Source organism: Rhinolophus ferrumequinum, chromosome 16 (genome assembly GCF_004115265.2).
Source record: "Rhinolophus ferrumequinum isolate MPI-CBG mRhiFer1 chromosome 16, mRhiFer1_v1.p, whole genome shotgun sequence".
In the NCBI taxonomy this organism is placed as follows: Eukaryota; Metazoa; Chordata; class Mammalia; order Chiroptera; family Rhinolophidae; genus Rhinolophus; species Rhinolophus ferrumequinum.
The window spans coordinates 10116799-10142050 of NC_046299.1; the positions used below are offsets into that span (position 1 = coordinate 10116799).

Consider the following 25252-nt stretch of genomic DNA (forward strand, 5'->3'; position numbering starts at 1 on the left):
ACTCTTAACCACTTCCAGTTTGGCGCTACCTGATTTGAATGGATTTTTTCTCAAATAAACCCTTAAAATTTTTAATATGCCACAGTTTATCTTTTAACAGAAATGACTAGAGCCTAGATTTTTTTCAAGTCCTAATCCCCACTTTTAAATCAACCATGGTCAAGGATGCACCCAGTGGCCCCAGCAAAGGACCAAGAGCCCTGGCACCATCCTGCTCTCCCTGACCTCAGGGCCCTTTGTCCTGGGCATCTGCATTCCTCAATGTCCCAGCTGTGCAACATCAAGTCACGTACCCCTATGCATCCTCTTTCTTTCAAAACTGTGCTCCTCAGGAGGCCTGCCCAGCGATGACACAGGCTGCCCTGAGCTCTCTGGAGCCCCCATGGCCCCCAGTGGGTGACAGCCCCTGCCTGTGAAACGTCCCTTTTTTTTCCTTTTCTTTTCTTTTTTATAAGCTTTTTCAATAACTATACTTCCTTCCTTTCTTTCCAGCATGAAGTCAGGCTCTGAAGGTTGCAATGTCATTTACGAAAGAAAAATGTATATATTTAAATGGAAAATCACATTTTTCAAATGCCTTGGTTTTAACAACCCCTCCCAAAACAAAGTTTTCTACTGAGCTTTTTCTGCTCTTTCGCGGTAGAATGACCATAATTTATTGTCCAAACAGGGACCTTGTTAAGAATGAAAGGGGACACTATTAATCCTGACACCAGCCATACAATCACCCGTCTTTGGGGGAGGGAGGGGGTCAGAAGCCCAGAAGAATACAGTGCACCACCTCCGGACAGCAAATTGCATTAATGAGGGTATATTCGTGTCAGGCCTTGAAAGTCGACAGCCGTGCAGGCCCTCACAGAAGGATTCCATTCTCTTTGCTGTACTCTGACACGGCAGCTCAAGTCACTGGAGCAAACCCCACGTGTCACACAGAAGGTGGGTATTTTCCTACTTGTTGCCCAAAAAAACAAAGGATCCAGCTTTACGGATCCTTATTTTTCTAGCCATAATTCTAATGTGCTGAGACTAAACCTTTCTAGATCCAGAAATTTCTCAGGCGGGTAAGGGGTGGGGTGTCTCGTCTCAGAACAAAGAAGACTGAGGAGACCAGTGGGTCCATCCCAGCCTCCAGGCAGGGCCACACCCATCATTCCAGATGGAATCGAATCTCTGCTCTTTCTTTTAAACCTCCAAAGGAAATTGTGCCACCTCCCTGGGCGAGCCAGTCCAAAGTTTAATTGAAATCTTCAGGGCCAGGCACCACTCCTCCGGGTCCACCCTCCACCCAGGAAACTAATAACATCTGACCCTCCCGCCTGTCATCTGGTCAGCTTCCGTCCATGGTAAGGGCTCTCTTCTCCTCTGCAGACCAGAAAACCCTCTCTGGGCCCAGAAAATATTCAGAACACAAAACAGAAAGACACATAAACATACACGCAAGATCTCTTTCCTCCCTAGCTCAGCACCCCCCACCCCCAAACTTTTAATCCCCAAGCAGATTGTAATTGGAAAGACAGGAAGTGCAAGAAGCAAAGTTTAGAGCCATTTCCAGGTCAACTCCAGCCCCTCCCCCATCCCAGCTCCTCTCCCCTGGATAGACAGACAACCCATTAAGAGCTCTCCCGTAACAGCCTTTCCTGTAAGAACATGTAAACAGCATCATTGAAGCTTAAACTTGGGTATTTCCCAGCTCACTTGCTTCCATTTCCTTTGTTGTGGAATGTTCCCACGGGGAACAGTGGGGAGGCGAGGGGAGGGTCTCTTCTCTCCCCACCCTCTCCACCTCCCTCCCTCCTTCAGTCTCTGAAGTTCAAAGGTCTTCGCCTCAGGATACTGCTTCTATCACTTAGCTTTGTGTGTTCCTTTTCCTTTCTTTGAAGGAAGCCCTTCCACTTAGTATGCTGGAGACTCCAGGTGAAGCCTGCCATCTCCTTCATTCCGACATACTCCTACTGCTAAGTATGTATGTGGGGTTCTTGCCAGTTCCCGGCATTAAATAAGCAAAATCAGTGCCCACTGAAATTACGTTTTATGTAAACTCTGTGCCTGCAAAACTGTTTTAAAAAGAGAGAGAGAACTTGTTTTATTATGTAATTTAAAGTTTGTAAGGCAAATATACTATGGAAAAGGGCAGGGACCCCAAACCCAGAGGTTGGTCAAGTGACACAACTGACTGAAGAGGACTTGGTGTGAGGCCAGAGGGAATAACGTGGTCTGCAGCGAAATGTACAGCCTCGCACCTTGCCCTCAAATAGACAACCGACATTCCATTGTAGACAACTGTTGCCACGAAAAACTTTTTATCTAATATTGCCAGAACTTCCGATTTTCTCAGAGAAATCTTCCATCAGGAATGGTATGTAAAATTATCTGATTTTTAAAATATCGCGTGGGCAGAACAGTTTGCAACCCCTGGACTAGATGATAAACAGCCCCTGGTGCCCCCAGGGCCACAGCGCTGCTGGGCACCGAAGAACCCAGTCCCAGGAGCAGCACCACCGTCTGTGGGGCGGGGGAGAGCCAGACGTGGGGCTGGGCATGAAGCCAAAGGCAGATCCCACACCCCACTGCTCAAAGCCCAGCTCCTCTGCAGGCTGTGGCCTTCTGGGACACTTTCTGGGAGCGATCTTATCTTTTAGGGAGAAAACGATCGGGAAATAGAACTCACTTTACTGTAATTCACTTTACTGGAGTTCACCTTAGAGAAATTCACTTGACAGCCAGGTTTGCTGAAACAGATCAATGAAAGCTGTGATGGACGTGGCCTTTTCCCAATAAAAACGTCCAAGATACCATGAGCAAAAAGCCCTTAACTAGTTCACAGTTCCCTGTGATAGAGCGAAAAACAGTAACTCAAATAAATAACCCTACAAAACAACAAAGGCCTGTATCTTTTTCCCCAAACTCATAGGAGGAGAGTGAGCCCTAGACACAGCAGGGAAGAAAGCAAGTGTAAAAGTCCTGTTCCCTTGCTTGGTTTAAACAACTGAAAAGATCCATAATGCTGAGCAAGTTACTTATCCTCTTTAAGCCTCAATTTCCTCACCTGTAAAGTGGGATGATAACACAATCCTAACAGGATCCCTGTAAGAACCAAAAGATAAAGCATGCTATCGAATAAGGGTAGAGGTAGTAACACTTTTTGTGTATCAGAAAGGGAAACAGTGAAATAGAAGTCCTAACGGAAAAACCCGAGAGAATGTATTTAGTACTTAGTACAGTATACAGCACACCTTAAGTAACCAATACAAAGTTAACTCTTAATTAAGACAACCCTCCCGCCAGGGTTGAGGCCAGAGGTAACCTAGAAGTTCCAGAGGGTAGAAGGTGGAAGCAGGGTCTCCCTGGGCAGGTCACCAGTACCCAAACCCACACCCTCGGGGAGCTACTATCTGGCTGAGGCTTAAATCAGCTCCAAGCCAGGCCCTGAGGGCTCCTGGATCTTCTTCCTGTGTCTGCCTTGCTCCATCTCCCTGTTCTGATGGAGAGGGACTTTTGGCCTTTCAGGCAGAGTGGTGAGAGCTGAGATTGGGACCGAGCCTGACCAGGCCCTGGGCTCCCAGACTGGGCCACCTCCCCTAGCTACCCAGAACCCCACTTTGGACCTTCAAATGAGCTGTAAGTTTCCACCGGCCTTTGGTCATCTGCCAGCCTCAAGGAACCTCGGAGATAGAAGTGGGACTGGTGGGGGCCAGAATCTGGGTACTCCTGGATTCATCATTCATTCAAAAAGTATTTACTGAGCACCGACTGTATACAGTCACACGACAGGAAGCAACAGACACCTGTCCTGTCCTGAAGTTTCTGGGTTACCAGTCCCCAGATCCACTTTGATCTCTAACAACAAATCCTAAATATAACACATTTTTAAAAAGAAAAAGTGTTAAAAATGACTCGAGCAGATGTCCCTGCACCTTCATATTAATATGATTCATGTTTTTTGTTATTGAACCAATTTATGAGTTTGGGGGAGTTCAAGCAGCACGAATGTTTCTTGTAATGGGCCCTCAATGAAAATAAAATTGTCACGTACTCCCACTCCACAGCATTTGTAACACATCGAGCCAGCCCACACTCATACACTGGGGTGTTTTCTTCACCAAGGAGCTGACATAAACCTAACGGTGTGATTTGGTTTTAAAGCCTCACTCTCTCACTTTCACATTTTCCAATGACTTCTATGTTAGTGAATTCCAGGATATGGTTTTCCAACCATAATAGACAAATCCAGTTGCTATTTATTATTCTCTGTCTACATTGTTCACTCTCCTGATTTGTCTCTTTAATATAAACCTACACATGAAGAACATCACAACCAATGAAAACCAGGTTTAGAAATTACAGTTTTCACCCATTCTGAGCTTCCACATTAAATTTAAGGCACATGAGCATTCCAAATCCATCTGAAAAAATAACCTCAAAATATATTTCTGCCTCCTACTAACTGTGGAACTTGGGCAGAATTCCTAAATCCTCTGTGCCTCAGTTTCCTCATTTATAAAATGGGATTAGCCAGTGGTACCTACTTCACTGATTTGTGGTAGGAACTCAATGAAATAAGACACGTAAAGTAAGTATGAGCTACTTTTTCTAATATTTTTTTCCAACACCCATGTGAGGTAGTGAAACGTGGTGTTTGAAAGAGCAGGGACTCTGGGGCCTGGGTTTAAATCCTGATTTTCCGTTAATAACTCTGACCTTGGGCAAGTTAAGGGATCTCGCTGAGCCTCCATTTTCTCATCTGTCTATCTGGGATGAAAATAGTACCTCCCTCACAGGGCGGTTGTGAGGAGGGCCCAGGCGCGCATAAGAACCATATTAAGTTTACAGGTATTTTAACGATGATGAAACCAAGGTTTATCGGCGGTGTTACCCTCTCCGGGAGGAGCCGGCTATATAATGAATTTATGGACACCTCCAGGCTCCCACAGAGAAACAGATTTGGGATCAAACTAAGGTCTGTGTGGACAGCATCCACTTCCAGACTCACACACAGCTATTGTTCCTAACACCTTGGGTTCACATTTCCATGGTGACCAGCATGTTTGTTTACTTGTTTCCTGATTTTTTTCTTTTCTTTTCTTTTTTTTTTTTTGGTATAACTGGAGTCCCACAAGGGCAGCCAGTTTGGGGACTGTATTATTTGTAGCAAACATGAAATGCACTTGCCCCTACGTTTAGGCAAACCAGGGGTAAATGCTCACTCAGCCTTCCTGGACTCAGGGCACCTTCTCTTGATCCACGCCACACCCCTCCACGCCTGCCGTCTTGGGCCCTTCGAGTTAGCACTCTTTGACTATAAGTGTCAAGTCTTTAGTTCACCCAAACAGGAAGGGATGAAGGGTGCACATCTGGCTCCCAGGATGACTGGAGACCACCACGTGATGAGGATTCAATCTCCCCCATGTGTCCTATATTCTCAGGCAGGCTGTGGCAACAGCAGCCAGAAGCTCCAAGTTTCCCTTCCACCAGCTTGGCAACACCAGCAGCAGAAGAGCAGTCCTTTCTGGACCAGAAATCACATCCTCATCCCTGAACTGGTCCCTGAGGTCGAAGAGAGAAGCGGAGCTCTGATTGGCCAGGACAGGGTGACATGCTCACCAACAGAGCCAATGAAAAGTCATCCCCATCCAACCTCGTGGACTGAATCTGGGGAAGGAGTGGTCCTCCGAGAAAACGAAGGTGCTGTCACCAGAAGAGGGAGTGGTTATGTGGCAGGGAAAAGCAGCAGAGCATCTGCTCCCACTTTCTTCAAAGCTGCTGCTGTGCGGGCACCTCCTGAATCCCCACCTCTGGCCTGGAGGCTCTCTCTACAGCCCCTGAGACTCAGTGCTGGCCAAGCCTCCCCCAGTGAGGCCCAGCCACGCCTACACCTTTCTGCAGAGCCAGCAGCATCTCCCAGTTGCCCTGCAGTGTCTCCTGGGTTCAAACTTAAGAGTTTCATCCTTCCACACACCTCCATGTCCCAGCAGGTGCCAAGTACAATAGATTCAGCCTCCCCAAAGCCACTCCCACCCCCGGACCCCCCTTTCTTGCAGGACCCTGGCCAGCCCCCACATGCTTCTCAGAACTACTGCCTATTTAGTTAGCCTCACAGCCTCTGCTGCCAGATCCAGAGTCTTGTAGCTCAGCCAGCATCAGTCTCCTCTGCTCAAAAAACACTCCGTGGCTCCATTTTGCCTAGTAATTTAACTCCTGACTTCTCAGCCTGACATTCAGAGACCTCCCCCTAGGACAGTCTCCTTCTCCCGCCTTCCTGTTCCCTGCTCCCCTACAACTACTCCATGCTTCAGGCACTCAAGCACCTCACATCCATCATCCCCAGTCACCAACACTGAGCTCTGCCCTCCCCGCTGCCAGGGACTTCTGTTTACAGGGAACTCTACCCTGTAACCTCACGAGGTAGAATTCTCCCCACAGCACTGGCTTCAGGATCAAATCCAAGGTCCCGTGCTTACTTGCTGCACCACCTTGGATAAGTGCATTAGCCTCTCGTTGGATTTGCCATGAGCAAACGATGATACCTAACTCATCAGACTGTCGTGGAAAATCCATCTTTAGGAAGCCCCTGAAGAGTCCGGAGGCCTGTAGGGTTTGTGTTCATGGTGGCTTCATACTATCAGCCACCAGGCTTCAAGGCGCGGCCCAGATGACACCTCTCTATGAAGCCTTTCCTGAACCCGACTGGCCCCCAGCAAAACTGCCCTTGTACTTATTTCTGCCTTGTAATGTAGTTGGCCATGCGTCTGTCCCTCCCAACTAGATTAGAACTTACGGAAAGGAAGGAGCAGTCTCCTTTGTCTGTACGTTTCTGAAACACCTCTCTAGCATTAGACACCGGCAATTGCTGGAATCATGTCAGTGAAATCGACTCCAACTTTGTGCATCCCAAAGTATTCCTGTTCATTAGCGCGTTGTTAGCTCACTAGACAAAGCTGGCAGGAATGCAGTTCCCACTGGACACATCCCTGGTTTCAGGATTCCAGGTAGTCACCATGTCCTCTCTTTCTCAACTCCTCAGCCTGTCAAGCAAGACTCAGAGTGCTCACCTCCATACACTGCCACATGAAGGTAAAAGAAGTGAAGGATCGTGGTTACTGTTAAAGCAAACCAGAGCACCTGCACACCAAGAAGAACCCTGGGGGCGGGCGTGAGGGGTAGATAAAACCCACCCCTGCCAGGGCCCGAGGAATGGTCCCATTCTCTGTTCTTGCCCCCCACTACCCAGCTCCAAAACTGTCACCCAGAGGAGTTGCCTGCTTTATGCACCAAACCGGATGATAAAGAAATGCAGGCTTTTCCCAAAAATCAAATTCCTACCTAAAAGACAAAGGTGTGTCACCATCTAGCAGAATCCAAAAAGTGTGCTAGACACACTAGGGAATTATTTCACAGGAGCAATCAAGCCAGTTAGTCAACAAATGGGCCCAAAGAGAAGTTTCAAGGATCATGTGGGCAAGATGGTTGCAGTAATCTTAGGTATGACTTCCCGCGGTGAAATGCTAAGGAGGACAACCCTTGTAAGATCCGGAGGGTTTAGCACGTTTATTTTTTTAAAGGATTTTATTTATTTATGGTCTCATCAAGTGGCCTTCCAAGGCACAGATTGTCATCCACTTCCTCAAATGGAAATAGCTTTGTTTTTCTAAATAAGTGTTATGTACACTCACTGCACAAAATCCAGGTTTTCCTAACCTGCGTTCACTATGTGATGACCATGTGTCCGTGTCAATGAGAATAACGTTCCATGACTCTGAATGGCTACATAGGAGTCCATTATTTGAATATGCCAAACTTCATTTTATCCGCCCTCTGCTTATGGTCATTGACATGATTTCCAATTTCCATTATAAGCACCCTTTAAACAACCTCCTGCAAATCACTATTACACTGATTTTTCCTAAAGGTAACATCTTAGAAACGGAATTTCATGGCCAAGGGTTACACAGCTTTAAGCCTTTGGCTGTATGTATTGCCAAACTGTCCCTGAGAAAGACTTACCAATCTGTGCTGCTATCGGCAGTGCGAGTATAATGTTTGCAAGCACCTGTTCACCCACACTTCCCTAACCAGGCGTTATCAGTGTTTCCATTTCTGCCAATCTAAGATTCTGCATGTAGATAAGATCCTGCTTACTAGTGACGGTGAGCATCTTTTCATGCACAGTGAGCCTATTTTACTGCCTGTCTGACTAGTACCTTCTTTTTTCCCCTAGACACTGCCTCCCTCCCCCCTTACCATCCCCTGCCCCTCGGCTGTACCAGAGCCACCACGTTCTTACACGTCATCCCTATGACCTGCAAGCCGAGAATCTAAGAGTTGATGCCTGCGATCTACGTTAACTGTTCCAGAACGATCCACTGACACAAGACAGGCTGATTGGAGTCATTCCCTAGGATTTCCCAAATTTGAACTGGGGAGGAAAAGACCAGTCTCTCTCCACTGGTGGAAGCTGTAAGATGTGAAACTGTGAATGTTTCCTTATCATATGGAGAAAGTAGTGAGAAAATAAGAAGCTTCTCTGTTTTCAAGAGATGCAGGAGAGAGACGTGAAGAGCGCGAGGTAGGTTCAAGTTCCAAGTTACAGGGGTTCCGAGGCCATCCTGGTCCCTGCACTCCCTGCCTTCCCTCTGACATGAAAGATACCCCAGTATCCTCCCAGGTGAGTTCTCATATGTCTACACTAGTCCAGATTGCATTTCTGTCACTTGCACCCAAGACTCCTGTCTACTTAATATACGTATCTTCTTTACTAGCTCTTTCTTCTTTAGTGAATTACCTCTTCATGTTGTTTGCTTACTTCTCTGCTGGAAGTTTTCCTCTTTCTGATTAATTTTATGAGAGTATCATATACACTGAGGCTATTTTCCCAGCTTGCCACTGACTTTTAACTTTTGTTGTGATCTCTTTTCTCAGACAACTTTATTATTTTGCACTGTCACATACATCCATCTTTTTTCTTATGATTGCACCCCCAAACTGTAAGAAATATTCACCTACATTTTCCTCTAGAATGTCTAGAGTTTCACTTTTAAAACTCTAAATCTTCAATGGCTCTATAATGTTTTTTAGTTAGTATAACACTATGTTTTCCCCAAGGGTTACTTAGCAGTTATTTCAACGTCATTTCCTGAGTAAGCCATTCTTTTCCCGTTGAAATGCTTCCTTTATTACATACTAAATTTTTGCATACACTTGGGTGTCTGTATCTAGACTTTCTATTTCATTTATATTCTTTATTTGGTTTCTATGATCATTTGGGCATTGTCCCTGTGTGATGATAAAGATACAGAGAGACTAAGTTACCAGCCTTGGGACCTCAGACAAATTAACAGCAAAGCAAGGACAGAACCCAAATCACCCGTCTCCACCTTTCGTCACTTCCAGCTACAGAAAACTTAAGCAAAAGAGAACCACCAGTCCTCTCAGCGTCATCCCAGACTGTGAAATCTGTATCACCAGTCAAGATAAGGCAGACATCTAGACCAAACGAATGAGGTTGCCGGCGAATGAAGAAGTGGGTCGGGATTTGTCAGGTACCCACGAGAGTGCTGGCAGTGCCCATTCCCCTACCATCTTTCCTTGTGGATGACAAGTGTCCCCAAACAAGCCTTGGAAAGTAGGTAATGCTTATCAATACCTAACTCTTTGGAGGATGCCTCCAGGTCTACACGACAATGCTTCCCTAGTGTCCAGATGGAAAATTCTTACATTTTCTCAACAATATTGACATTGTTTTCTTTGGCCAGACAGAGCACTGTGTATTTTTAAACTTTCCAGGAAGGCTGTTTATTAAGATAATTCAGTGCAGAACAATTAAACTGTTTGTTTTTGACTTTTGATTTAATTTTCCTTTCTATAATCCACTAAAGAAAATACGAGAATCATGAATTTGTCTTTCTTAGATTTCAGGCCTCAGTTAAGTGAGCAGCGGCAGGGTTCCTTCCTGTTTGCATGGCACATGGCACCCCTCCCAGCACTAATTCTTTCCTTGGGGTCATTTTCATTTTAAGGTGTAATGCTCGCTCTTCAAATTAACGTTGAATCTTATTATGAAGTACCCACAGTTGAATTACTATCCGTGGGAAATGCACCAGCAAATTCTCAAGATCTAAAGGGTGAAAAGAGCTCCAGAAATCACCTGGGTCAAGGCACACATTTACACAGCTGAGGAAAGTTTGGCTCAGAGAGGTCAAGCAATGTGCCTGAGCTAACACAGCGTGTTGGTGACACATTCTCCCTTCTGCAGCAGCCTTTCCGCTAGAGGCATTAATAGAGCTTTCAATGGCAATTGAAACATCTCAGCTTGGTGCACTTCACAGCGAGAGACCATATTACCTTGAAAAGAAAAAAAAGTGGGGTCTTGACCCCACCTCTGGGAAGTTATTTAAACAGCTACGTCCTCGAGCTTTGCCAGATGTTAGTTAGCAACACCACATTCTGATCTGCTAACCGATTCTAACCCTAGGTTGAATGTGTCTGTTACCCCAATGTGCTGTACAATGAAAGCACTGACCTGACCTGGGAATCTTCAGGCCAGGGTTCTGGTTTCAGGCTGACAGTGGACATGTCAGTCGCCTTCTAATGTCAGAAGGACCCCTCCGCAGAGGGCGGTGCATTTATTCTGGATGCCTCCAAAGAGCAGAGCCAGGACCTGAGGGGAGGACAGGACCAGGCACACCTGGGCTTGACCTGCAGACCTGGGTTTACCACCAGCATTTGGGGAGGCCCAGGGAGACAGAAGGAAAGGAAAAAGCCTCGTCCCAGCCCTTGAGGAGTTTGCAATTTCCTGGGTGAAGCAAGAAGCCTGTCTAATAATTTCGGGGTTTAATCCAGCAGTTCAAAAGGAGATGGGATGCTTGAGAGAGGGTGTGAGTTCTGAATCCTAGACAGATTTGAGCAGAGGGCAGAAACCAACTCCCAGGTATGCTGGAGAGGCACCTGTTTGGGGAGCCAGGTTGGAGCGGAGTCTCCAAGATCCTCTCAGAAGAGAGTCAGAAAATCTTTAGGGCAGTGGTTGCTGATCCTGAAGCATTTTTAAAATACAGATTCCCAGGTATTACCCATGAGCTTCTCATTCAGAACATCGTGACCAGGGCTTTAGGTTATGGGTTGAATTGTCCCCCAAAATATGATTATGTGGAAGCCCTAACCCCGGTCCCTCAGAATGGAACCTTATTTGGAAATAGGTCTGTACAGAGGTGAAAAGTTAAAAATGAGATCGTTAGGGTGGACCCTAATCCAATATGACTGGTGTCCTAAAAAGGAGAAGTTTAGACAGAGGCAGAGGGAAGACTGTGAAGAGACTCAGGGAGAAGCCGGTCGTCTACAAGCCAAGAAATGCCGGAGGCTTCCAGAAGCCAGGAGCGAGGCCTGAGACCGACCCTTCCCCGGCACCCTCAGAGGGAACATGGCCTGCCCACAGCTCGATGACAGACGTATGGCCTCCACAACTGTGAGACGATACATTTCTGTGGTTCTAAGCCGCCCATTCTGTGGTACTGTGTGGCCCTAGGTGGCCCCTAGAGACTAATGCAGCCTGGGAATCAGAGAGCTGCTGAAGTGCCTCGGAGGAAAACCCAGGCCTGGGGACCAGCCCTGCACTCCGCCACCCACGTGGGCTTCCTTCAGGCCTCAGACCCCTCGTCTGAGAAGAAAGGAGCTGGCTTCAGTGTGGCGGAGCTCCTTCCTGCCCGCCGAGATGCCAGTGAGCCCACAGCCATGTTCCGACTAATCGTCCAATGGACGGGCAGCCTTTCTCCATCTGGTCACTCTGCTGCTTCTAGGCGGCTGTGAGCCACCGGGGTGCGAGCCAACACAGCTACAAATGCTTCCAGGGAGACAACGCCACTCCTTCTCCCAACAGTTACAAAAACATGGAAGACTGTAGGCTTTGGATTATGCCCTCATGCCCAGCTTCTCTCAGAGGGGGACAGTGGGGAGGCGGGGCCTGTGGCTTGTTTCGTTTTGTACTATTTTTGTGTATGCTTTTGATTGTCAAGGGGGGAACTCCTAGAACTGTCACATGCAGGTAAATCACATGCAAACCTTCAGGCAAAGTAGTTACTGATGGAAGAACCCACAGAAATCCACAGAGGAGAATCCTGTGGCAGATAAAAGACGGGAGCAAAAAATACGATGTGGAACTGACGCCAGCACATGCAGCACCTTTGAGAGAATTGGGAAAGGGTGCCCGATCCCCAAGACATTTACAAACTTACCACTTCCGTGGAGTGAATGATGCCTCCCTCAATGTGTGCAATGTACAAACAAACGTGAAAGCCCTTACAGATTTTTTAAAAAAGACGCAATCGGTCTGCACTAGATGAGGAAGGCGGAGAACTGGGTCCTTGCTGTGTGACCTTGGAAAATCACTTCACCTCTCTGAGCTTGATTTCTTTTTCTGAAGTTGAAATAATAATAAATGTAGCTGGCAAGTGTGGGTTGTGGTGATGACCAAAGGAGAGAACTATGGAACCACCTTTACAAAGCGGTGGGGTTTGTTATCTGATCCCCTGTTCCTTGCCAATTTACACATTCAAAACCCAGGGGCAATTACAAAGTCATTGCCAAACAGAGTCTTTGACTGAACTTGATTTCCCTAATCGAAGCTTTGAGTACCACAGAAACGAAAAGATGACTGAACACTCAGAGATGTGTGTGGGGGTGGGGTGAGGGGTGTCAAATCTCAAAGGTGTCAGAATTGTCCCATCACATGTTCTTAATGCATTATGAGCCTTTCTCATAAGAAAAAGGTACTTTGTACGTCCCTAAGGTCACTTAACTCCATTTCGGAAATTATTACTATTCTTCTCAAAGAGGGGGAGGGGAGGCAGGGAGAAATGCTATTAGACATCACGGGGGGGGGGGGGGTAAACTAAGTCTTTAAATAAATACATAAAGCTATTATACCATGGGAAGAATAGTCCTACACTGGCGACAACATATTTAAAAATTGGAAGACCTACGTGGCCCCCCATAGGGGCTTGGTTAAAGATGTTATTACACTAATGTCAGACAATCCAAGACGCCGGCCCCGTTAGGGCCAGATAACCGCCGAGGGTCTGCTAGACAGCTCCCAACATTCCCCTGACACGACACTCTGTTTCCAAAGTCTTTCACAATTTTTCCTGACACCCATCCATTTCATGGGAAACTGTAAACACAGATAGGGAAAGGTTTTACAACATACTGTTGACTGAGAAGAGCCGCAGAATCACGTGAATACGAGGATACCATCTGTGTAAAATGCATCTATCTGTATGCTCTTACATCATCGACAGAGATCTGGGGTAACCTCCGTGCTGACAGTAATTATCTCTGAAGGGTGGAACTGGTAGCAGAAGCACATGGGGGGACAGAGGTTTTGACTTTCTTCTTGGCGTTTTGCATTGTTGTTTGGATTTTCTTTAGCAAGTGTTGTCTGTGCGGATTTTTTTTGAATCTTAAAACATTGGATGGAATGACTCCTATTTAATTATGCGTCACAGCTACACACTTGATTCTTTTTCAGATGTCTCATATATGTTCATAGTGACGTTCCCAGCAGCTGGTAAGAGTGTTAAGGGAGGAAGCTGTGATGGAGCAGAAAGAGTACCAGATGTAGAGACAGGGCCCTGCGTCTGGACGCTGGAACTAACAGGGTGCTTTGTGTAAGTCATTTACGGCTCTGAGGCCCTGATTCTTCATCTCTAAGAACAGGGAAGAATAAAACAGATCTCAGAGGATTGTAAAGATCAAATAAAACAATGGACACAAAGAACTTTATAATTTTCAAATGATCCTTTTAGAAAGAAGATGGGAGAGGAGGCTCCATTGCTCACCCTACCCTCCTTTCAGAGCCAAGCATGGCGTCAAGTACACAGTAAGTACTAACAAAATACTGGATTTACGACACTAGGTTAAGATCCAAAAACCAACCCAGGGCTAATCCCATCAGAATTTTGCTCCCATGGAACCCCCAAGCGCTCATATTTAAGGCAGATATTTAGAGCACAGAAGCCCACCCTGGGTGAATGAAATTATAAGCAGACACAGGTTCATTGCTAAGCGCTTGCCCAGGAAGAACTTGACTCTGAATAGGCCTCTCAAATCCTCAGCCCCCTCAGTCATTCCTGAAAGGTTTCTAAGCTGCCAAAAAGACTAGCGAGAATACCACGGACCGTGATACAGAACAATTAGTCACCCAATAGTTACCAAAACATAAACTGAGAAGTGTCCTTGAAGTGTAACCCTCACCTTGGTAACCCATTGAACCATCGAGGAAATCGAGTTTTCCCTTCTTTAATTTATATTCTGCTACATGTTATAGAGAATTAAGCTTTAATTTTTAAAATGCCTCTAATTGGATACTACTGATGGGAAGACATCTGGGGCAAATATCTATGGCCAGTGCATTCCATCCCAAGCAATGGTTAGTGGTTTGGAAAATGAGTGTGTGGCAAAATAACCAGTGGTGACTAATTATTATACATCACAGGGTTTGGCATCACCCACAAAGCCTAGTCACTTTGGCCTCTTCCTCTTCAGAGAGGATTACAGAATCGACTGTTTAGAAATTTCTTCTCCGAGTTAACATACATTTTCTTTGTCTTAATTGGATCCAGCCTCTTTGCCCATGAACAGAAAGGCAGTTTTCTATAACGATTACATCCTTCAAACGCCAGGTCATCAGCCGTTCTTAGGTCTGGAAGGATCACGGGTTTGGCTTCCGAGTACCTTCTTTCCATTTTCTCTGCCTCATTCTATCATGATGTGAAAAGCATGTGAAGATCGCATCCTAAGCTACCTTCGATTTAGCAGAAAAAGGTATGAGTGTCATGGCATAAGACATCTCCTCCGACCCACACAGAGCCTCAGAATTAAGGAGATCTGTTCGCCCCAAATGTTTGGTCTAAGGCAAATATTTACTTCTTCCCAAACAAGTAAAACAACCCACTTCCAAATTGGGGTGGGGGTGGGGGAGTTTTCCAGACATTTTTCACAGTTAAGATAAACATTTGGAAAACATTTTCCAGTTTGCCCTATACCCTTGGTTAATCTTCCTTAACTATGTAGAATCATTTCCTAATTTACCATCTACTGTGACATCAAGACCATTGCTTGAGGATCTTACTTTCTCTGCTCCCTCCTTCCTCCATATAACTTTGATATAGCATCAGTCAGTCATTTCTGGAAATGCTTGTTGAACGCCTACTATGTTTCAGGCACACACTCATCTGACACCCTTTCTCACCCATGACTGCAGGCTTAGTGGCATCAACCACAGTGGCACTTGGCTTGAGAAAAGCGGGACCTTGAGACACCCTTTGCCATTCAAGTCAACAGCCTAATTCTTTGTGCCCACCCCACCCTGTTTTTCCTAGAGCTTGGAGCTTCTTCCATGGGATGTTACTTAAGCATCCCAACAAGCTCTTCCTGAGTGCATGAACAGACGACATGAAGATGAGGCAGAGCGCATGTCTGCATCAGCCATTATAACAATTATAACATTTTTTCCTGGGCCTTTTGCTGACCTTCCTCCAGCTTGTTTCCATTTCACAAGTGGTGCTAAGACCCATGCCAAGATGGAATTCCATTTTCAAATGAGGTTTCACAAGACCTTTTATCAGATATGCAGACTAATTACACTGGCTGGCTTCTCTCTAGTGTGTAGTAGGGTAATTCTATCCTCCATCCCTCTTCCTTCCAGAAATGGTTAAGTTCAGAGCTTCACCTTCTCTGCAAGAGATGATCGAACGCTTAGTTTCCTGTCCTCTCATTAGTAGGTGGTGAAATCATGCTGCCTCGTCTCCAGCATCTCAAATTTGACAGTGATTCCCCAAGGAAGTCCATGGTTCTTAGACTCTCTCACCTCACCACACACACCCACCACGCAACCACGTGCACACACATGCTGATGTGGTTTAGAAATGCAAACATCCATAAGGTTACCACAGAAAAAGGGAAAGGGTTAACCCTAAATGCGCTTTTCCGGAGAAAAAGGCCACTTCAAACATTCTCTGTAGGAGGGAGAGGGGGACGCCCTAAAACCTGGCAGGGGACTCACTCTGGTAGGTTTCCCCTCACCTCTCCCCACCCTGGCCCCCTAATTTTTTAGGTAAAGGAAGTTGCAGAGAGATGCGCAGACACCAAGGTACCACCATCTGGCAGATGCTTGAGGTCTGGGATCTCCCAAGGGGCAGCAAGCCCCCAAGGATGTGGGCTTTGGGGCAGCTGTGACCCGCACACGGTAAGCCAACACCTGTGGGAACTGGCCTGCCCAGTGCCCACGTCTTGGCTCTGCCAAGAAAAGGAAGTAACGCCACTGCAAATGACATGTTGCCACTACCAACCCACCTGGTTTAACACCCGTCCCTCAGGGGCAAGTCTTTGGCTTCTAAAGATTCTCTCCAAGTCCTGCGAGGAGGAAGAAGAATGCCAAGAGGCTGACTTGGGTCCTTTGATGTGTTGGTGTGTGTGGGGGGGAGAGAGGGCGTGAGTAGGAGAATACAGGTGACTGGGGCTCCAGAAAGGATCGTAGCCATGTGTGTGCACACACGTGTGCAGGCATGCAGGTATAGTATGCACACCTCCCCCCTCTCCTCCATCATAGATTCGAGTTGATAAACAGCTCTATTTTTAAAGTAGAAACACCTACTGTGAGCATTCACCTATTAGTCTTTCACAACCTAGTAGGAATTACGTTATCCAACTGCTCTCAAATTGCCACTTAGCTGAAATCAAAATCTTGTGGGAAAATTATATTCCCACTTTGCCCCTTTCTCCAGGAAATCTGACACAGCTGCAACTTCAAGGAGGTTTACATTTAGAAACCATACTGCCCCGAGAAATGGGTTTGCTTTTTTGGCTTACATTACCACAGGGGAGAGAAAAGATTTATTTTGGAACATTAAAGGACTGTAGAAGGTGTTCCACAGAAGTCTACAACTCAAGTGACTTGGACAAGTGGCTCCCTTTCTTCCACCTCAGTTTCCCCATCTGTTAAGCCAAGGAAACCCCTATTTTGGAAAATGAAGGACAGATAAGTAGGCCGACTGAGAAGGTTTGGGGCAGCCGGGGCCCTGAACAGCCAGCCTGTGGGCCTCTGCCACATCACGGTAACAGCAATGTTCTTATCTGTTTATCTCAGCTTCTTCTGCTTTCTGCATAGGCCCCAGAAGTTGTCTTCAGAGGTTCATTTCTTAGTTGCCTTTAAAAAATATACTGATACTCCACTGGGTCCTGATTACAAATTCCTAGAGACAAGACAGGCTCTCTCAAAATTAGCCTAATTTATTACTGACTTCTGTCAGGAAGATGTTATCAGTTGACTGTTACAATTTCAAATAGAGTTCCCTGCTTTAGACACCAAAGAACGGCAACTAACTGTTTTATTGTTTCAAATGCTTATGTTGCTTTCTAAGTGTGCTCTAAATGGGCTATCGTTAAAATGTTTCAAATCTCACAGGAAACAATTTTTAAAGAGAAATTTTAAAGTGGATACAGGAACACTGTGTTTTTGACATCTTTCCTTGTGATCTTATTTCAGTCTGTCCCCATTCAAAAGAAATGGAAACCCTTAAAATTGTTTTACCTATTATCAGCCCCCCTTTTAGAGCACTTTTAGAAGTCTGAGAAGTTTTATTTGTCTTCCTTCTGTGGATTTACTGTACATACAACTTAATTTTTTTTCTTAATGATTGTTTCAAAATATCCTCCTATCAGAAGTTTCAGGAAAGAACATAGTGCTCTGTATGTATTGATAATATGCACTTAATTTGAATCAGGAAAGTCAGTTGCTCAATCTAGGCAAATTTCCCAACAAGATATGAAAAAAAGGGGAATATATGGGTGGCTCACCACCACCACAAATATCTATGGTTGTTCCTGAACAGAAATTTTCTCTAAAGTCTGTCCTAATCCCCAACCCTCCAGACCCAGCCTGCACCTTTGTCTTTCCCCCTCTTTCCCTTCTCTCCCCCTCCACTCTTCCCTCTCTCCCCCTCCTTAACCTTCCCCCAATTATCATTTCAGAAGTGGGGGGTTATCACACTCTTCTTTAATTCGATGTGTAGAACTCCAGAGTGGCTGTGTCCAAAGGAGCTTTCTGCAATGCTATGAAGGTTCTATAGCTGGACAGTCCAACATGGTAGCCACTAGCCACATGTGACTACTGTGTCCTTGAACTGTAGTCTGCATGCTTAAGAACTGAATTTTTCATTCTAATCAGTTTACAGTTGCCTTCTTAGCACAGTAGGCCACGCAGCAGTCCCATAATTCTAATTAGTTTAAATGTAAATAGCCACATGCAGCGCAGAGCCACCATGATGGACAGCACACCTTTAGAGGCCCAGATGCCTTTAACTCTTTCAGGTCATTGCCACTGGCAGGCTACAGCACAGGTCATGCCCAAACCATTCTCAAGAAAAATCTAGAAAGAAAGGCAGCCTCTACCATCTTTATTCCAGACCTTTGGCCATTAACCCCGTCCGGGTCACTACCCCAGAAAAACCACCAAAGCTCCCCCTGGAGGCACCAGTGCACACCAGTTTTCCTCTTGGATCTTGTCATTCCAACCAAAGGGTCTTCTTGCCATTGTTTTTCATGGTTTCCATTTGCAGGAAATGACCTTCATTAAAAGCACAGTGTCTTAGAAAATTAGCAACTGTCTCTCAGATTCGGGTCTATCCCTCAAGGATGGCCTTTGAATTATCCTTAAATCATATGTGGTCCCTCAGGCGATTGACCATGTACTAGGCACAGCAGAGTCAATAGTGTACCCAGCTAAGCAGGTCACACCGCAGCCAGTTTCAGCTCTTTGGGGGAAAAAAAATCTGGTCCTACTCATATTGGATACACCAGTTTAAAAGCCTAACAAGACAATGATGGTGCTGCCCCATCTCTTCACCCACCTCTAGCTGCATGTCTCCAAAGCTGACATCCAGAATGGCAGCTCCCACAGGATCCTTCAACAGTCAATGTTAAACGAACGAATGAGTGAATGAATTTTACCCTTGTAAGAATACAGAAAATTTAAGAGCGGTTTCCTCAAAATGAGAAATTGGGGGTGCGAGGGAGGATCTTGCCAGGAAGTAGCTGCTTTCTCTTTAAAAGGCAGCATGATTTACACAAAACGAAGTGCTTCTTCCAGTGTTTGGATGGCACTAAATGGAGCAATATTCTTTTCACCACCAAAAGATAAAACTGTAAGAAGCTTGATTTATTGATTAAAATCTTTTCGATATTTAGGGTATTTTTAAATAAAAATTTTTACTCAAATTTAACAGGATGTGTTTTAAGTAGAAACCGCTCATATTATTGAGCCTACATAATCATTTCCATCACTGAAAATCACATCTTAACAGCCCTTTGTCTTCACTATTCTAGTTTGATGGGAGGTGTGGGGGCTGGGGATAATGAGACTGAAGAAATTCCTGACATCCTTTTCTATGTGTCACCTGTTTGGAGTCACTTTCTATTGTTTCCTCAAGTTTCACCTCTGAGTTGCATGATCTACTGCAGCGATATCTTTTTGTAACCATCAGACTTTATTTCAAACATGTCTAGCTATTATAGTGCTTTACCTTGAGCCACAAATATATTGGCAACAAATATGAACTTTAAATACTGCCAGCAGTCCTGGATGGTTTCCTAAGAATACTGGCAGTTCTCAGGTACGGGTTGAATAGCCCTTGGTAAAGGTGAATTTGGTTGTATGTTGAGCTCTTTCCCGGAATTTACCTGGATATTACAGAAGTCTCCGTGCTAGACCCAAAGGGTATCATTTAGCAAGCAACAACAAGAGTGACAGCTTCTGAAGACATAATTTAAACAAGGATTAGTTTGGGCACTGGAAGAATCGAGCTTTTTGGAGTTTAGAATCTGACAAGAAGCAGCTAAGCTCTTGAAAGATGAGAGTCTTGTGGGCATTTATCTGATGATTTTGAAAAGAGGCAGCTGGATTAATTAAAATCATCACTTGAAATCTTTCTGAAAGAGGGCAAGGCTTCTGAAAACACTGCTTTTCATTTTTCTACCTCCAAGTTGTCGGTCCTGAAAAGAAGCTTAGAAAAAATAAAAGGCAGTTTCGTTTAGCGGCATTGTACTTTAATAGGCCAGGCAGCCTTTGCCCACACTGAGCTGCCTGCGCCAGCATCAAAGCTGTTGCTCTTCTGTGAGGTAAGACTGAAGGGAGAAACCACAAGGTGGAATAAGTGTGTGTGCAGAGAGCAGTAAGAAGGCAGCAAGCCACGGAGACACTGCAGTGGTCTAGTCATGAAACACCAATGTTTCAGTTTCATCATCATGAACTTGGGGTACAAGGGAAAAAGGGAAGGGAGGCCTAAACTTTCAGCCCTGTTGGGGAATGCTGAGTCTGCCCCTCCCTGGCTAGATGCGCTTCCCTCCCTCCCCCAGCCCTCCCTAGCTTCTGCTAGGCCCCCCCCACCCCCCCACCCCCGTTTCACCTTTTCCCAGGTCTCTAATCTTGATCATGGGAAAGAGCCAGACCAGCAAGTCACTGAGTTATCTGAGGAAATGATTCTCGCATATTCTGGTTTTCAGCAATTACAATCAATGGCAAAGTCATTATGTTTCTGACGTCTCAGTTCCTGTGCTCAGTGCCTGCTAGAATCATACCCAGGAAAATGTGATCAATACTCCCCTCTGTCATCTTTATTGATTAGATTGGGTACTGCTGGCCTGTGAAGAAGGGAAAGGTGGGCCCCTGCAAAATTTCTTCTCACCCCTGTTCACTCAAAAGTGAGGCAACAGATCTAGAATATGAGAAAAACACAAAAACCTTTACTGCAACAACAAAAGAAATACACAAAAGGTATTCTGCAAACACTCTTTCTCACTACTATTATTAATATTTCAACACTAGCTTGCTGGCCAATTTTATAAGATTCTGAAATGTAAATAAATAGTTATTCTGGGTCTCTTCATTAAATGCTTAATCACTTAGCTCATCTCTATAAATTGACATAAATTCAGTCTCAACTTCTTTCTTTTTTCCCTTAACCATTTTTCAGGAGAGTGATCTAGAGTTCCTAAGAGTGACCAAGTTGGTATTTTCTCATGGACAAATAAACAGCCCACAAAATGCATTTGGGTGGTTTAAAATTTTGAACCCACATCTTTTCTTATTTCAAAACAACAGTCCCAAAGGTGCAATTTGCTTGCTATGTTTTCTAGTTACTGACAATGAATCACTTTTACGCTAATCTACTTATAGGTTTTTCTATTTTATTTCTATATTCATGTTTTCCACTTATATATGTTTTATTATGGTACGAATTTGAATTTACAATGAATTTAGAAGCCATCTGCCTTTCAGAACGCATAATAACAAAAGATAGGCCCAAAATTATCCATCAACGTGGACAGCTACAAATTCCTTTATAGTATTTGCAAAGTGTGTCTGTCTTTCTTCATTCAAGTCCTGTTTGTCTATTGTTGGGGACAAATGTGACTTTTACTTGAAAGCCACATTTTAGATTGTTTACAATATGTTTTGTTAAGTGAACTAAATTAAATTTCACGTTCGCAATTATATTTCTCATCTGTGACCATTCACAAGAATCTTCAAGTAGGAAGTGTTTTTAAACATTCCAAACCACTCAGATTTCTTAAGATACTACAAACTTTATATTAGATATTTCACTAAGCGGACTGGAACTTTCGTTTCTGAGTATTTGGATAAGATAATTATTTCCTGAATTACTTAATTTAAAAGAATGACTTCAAGTATATGAGAACTGAGAAGAGAAAAATAAATTGCTTTTATTTCTAAAAGCATCCACACTGGTTAAAATATATGTGCCCAAATTTTTGATAAAGACCCAGCAAGAAGAAAATGGGAGCACTTAAAATCGTGGGCTCTGTTTAGACAGAGAAAGAGGGGAAGAAACGCAAATTTAAAAACGAGTTTCCATGTGATTAATTTTTCTCATTCACGTGTCAGTCTCTCCATTTCCTTACAGGCAAGGCCCTTTCCACTTCAAAGACATCGTCAAGAGCTATTTTCTCACCATGAGCTGACTACCAAACTCTCAAAGAAAAATTGAAAAGACTCTAAAGGCAAAAGGAAGTGTAAGGCACATTCTTGGGAGCTTTTAATCACTGGAATTCTGTCGTTGCATATAACCCTCCAGCCTGCAGCGCTCTTCCCTACGGTTCTGAAAAAAAAAATAATTTGTTAACCTAACAAACCAAAATATCAGGCGGTGAATTCATTTCGGTGGGAAAAAAAAAAAGAAAAAAACTGAGAAGACCAACTTGGGGGAGAAAATTGGTAACACTGCCCACGCCAAGCAAAACATTTTAAAAGAATGAAACCAAATGAGGAGGGAAGAAAAAAGCATGTCCCAGGCAAAGGAAAGTGTAGCACAGCAAATTCAGGGAGCAGAATTCCCCGGGCAACGGGAGAAACCAGTGAAGCTGGCAAAGCCTCCAGCACCAACCTATCCAGTGATTTCCCAAGAAATAATTTCAGAATGGAGGGAGGGAGAAAAACTTTCCCAGCCTCCGAGTCCTGAGATGTACAACCATGTTCCACCACTAGGTGGCGGCTGCAAAGACTGAGAGTCGGGGGGCTGTTTTCTCCATTTATTCCCCACCAGGACGCACTACCCAGTCCAGGGGAGAGCCCACCAGCCCTAGCCCTGATCCAGCTCGCTAAAATTTCGGGTTAGTAAAAACTGAAAAACAAATCAGGTCTTAGAACCTGAAGTAGCCAAGTAACGGCCTCTCCTCCAAATGTGTTCTCACACCAAAGCTGAGCAAGGGGGATGAGAGGAACCTGCATATTTTTAACTTTGCTGGGGTTTTCAAAGCAGACCTTCCAGGCGGCTACTATTGAGCGACAAGTGACGACGAAATTACGACGTGAACGCTGGGTTGAATTAACGGGCTGTGCATCACCCAACCCACACAGCGAGTACAGAGCCACGAGGTGATGGAACCGGCTGGATAAACATGAATCGTTTTATTGCTGGCCAAAAATTCCTCCTTCATTCATCAAAGTGGGTGAATGAAAATATTAAGAAGGGGGGTGGCCGGTTAGCTCAGTTGGTTAGAGAGTGGTGCTAATAACTCCAAGGTTGCCGGTTCGATCCCCACATGGGCCACTGTGAGCTGCGCCCTCCTTAAATATATATATATAAAGAAGTAAGTAAGGCATTTTCGTGGACTGCTCCCCAAGTTTCCTTCTGAAGTCAACACCTTGCTTAGGCTGCCTTCTACCTTGGGTGTCAAATAAGGCCTCCTCCCATGAAAGGAAAAAAAACCACTTCCCCGTTTTATTAAAAGGCTGCACGCCAGAGCTCAAATCTTGGCAAAAGAGATGTTACATAAATTCCAGGTGTTCCTAAATATGTATGTTTACAGGCACACAATCATTTTAGGAAGCATGTAAGTTTCTGAGGACACTCTCTTCCCCCCAGCCCCCTTTCTCAACTAAGCGGCAAAACGTGTGTTTACAGCTTTGACTTTAGGATCTTACCCACTCTCTATAGTCATTTCCTGCCAGCTATATGCAGGAAATCTAATGATTTGCACCCAAAACTCATCGAAGCACCGGCACACTTACCTTTCTTTTCTCAACTGTGCTCAAATCAAACAATTTGGTCATCCTCCCGCCCCCCGCCAAAAATAAAAAAGGAAGGAAAAAAAACGCCTCTGAAATCCTGACTTATTTTCTAAGTGATTTGTACAGCTATCCTCTCGTTATTCTAGGAACAGGCTAATTCCTCAACATCTTACTTTGCCTTTAAAAGGCTTCCTTCCACACGACGGGATTTCCCTAAGAAACATTCCCAGCGGATGGTTTCCAGCAATTGCCTGTATCAACTCAGCCTGCGCAAGCAAAGACTTGGCTTCTGCTAATTCCACCTCCCCCCCCCACAAAAAAAAAAAAAAAAAAAAAAAAAAACAACCACACCAATTCACACTCAGTACCATCCCGGGCAGACTCGAAAAGCTATTTTATTTGCATGTTTGCCCATCTCTTCCTGAATAAATGCTCTTCCAACTGACCTTTCAACAGCTGCCGAGAGGTCTGTAAGGTTAGAGCAGAAAACTAGGGGATATTTTAGCATCCTAATCCCTGCAACCGCGATGTTTCTCCCTCTCTACTCAAGTCCAGATTCTCTGAGCTCAAGGGCAGGAACCCTGAAGCGTTTGCAGAGCAGCTCTCCGAGGTGTCCTGCCCGCGACCAACTCACTGCGGGCATCCTGCATACTCACGTCCCAGCCCACACGCCGCCCGACACCCGCACCCTCGCCGGCGGCGAATGAGCCTGGCACGCACCAGCCCGGCCTCTTACCTTCCCTGGCTTTCAACAAGACCGTGTTGGCCACGATGTTTTCCAGCTCCATTGACAGTCGGCGGTCAGCTAGGGAGCCGGCCGGTGGGGCTGTCAGCGCCTGGGGGTGCTGCCGCTGCTGCTGCCGCTGCCGCTGCTCGGGCTACCGCCGCTGCTGCCGGAGCCGGGAGCCCGCCTTTCCTACCGCATTATTCCTGCTCTTATTCCTCGGAGTTTTCCCCCTCTGCAAAGAGGAGCCGCCGCCGCCGCTTCTTCCTCCCTCTGTGTCCCCCCTCCCCCCTCCCTCAACACTCTCCCCCCCACCCCCCACCCTCCGCGTTTCTCTGTCACTCCATTCTCCTCCCCTCCGGCTCCCTCGGATGCTTTAATGCCTCGGATGCTTCTGCCTCCCCTCTGTCCCTCCCGGGGGTGTGGTACTAGCAGGCTCCGGTGGCCGAACTGCGCAGGCGTCAGGCCGGGCCGCGCCTCCTGCCTCGGCGCTCGCGGCGCGGGGCCTGCTGGGATTTGTAGTCTTCCCCGCGCGCCGCGCTGGGGCCGGTCTGGCGTGCGGCTGCGGGAGTCGGAGAGCCGTCCAGGGACACGCACCCAGAGTGAAGGCGGGCGCGGTACGGGCCCACGAGGGGCGCAGGGCTGCGAGGGGCGGCGGCCGAATCAAAAGCGGCCAGGCTGAGCTGAATGGAGCCCCCAGGCCCGGGGCCCAGACTCGCACGCCCACGCCCTGGGCTCCCGCTCGTCCCCTTCCCGCCCTGCCGAGAGCCCAGAAAGCGAAGTCCACAGGCCACGGCGGCAGCGGGCGAAGCGCTGTGACCCGGCAGGAGCCGGTGCGGGTCCTGGCCGACCCTCGGGGCGTGTTCGGGGTGGGAGGAAGGTCAGCCCCGCCGAGCCACGCGTCGCAGCCCCTTCCTTTGGGCCACGCCGGGCCCACGCGAGGGCTGCAGCCCAGG

At 46.0% G+C, this 25252-nt stretch overlaps 1 protein-coding gene across 1 annotated transcript in view; it reads right to left on the minus strand.

Annotated features, from left to right (window-relative positions):
- The window catches only part of GRK5 (G protein-coupled receptor kinase 5), a 192203-nt gene extending 167618 nt beyond the window's left edge, over nt 1–24585 (minus strand). The window contains exon 1 of the mRNA XM_033130435.1: nt 24309–24585. Within this exon, the coding sequence (XP_032986326.1) occupies nt 24309–24360 (52 nt within the window). The 5' untranslated portion in view covers nt 24361–24585. The remainder of the gene's footprint in view (nt 1–24308) is intronic.
- Nucleotides 24586–25252: the final 667 nt, after the last annotated feature.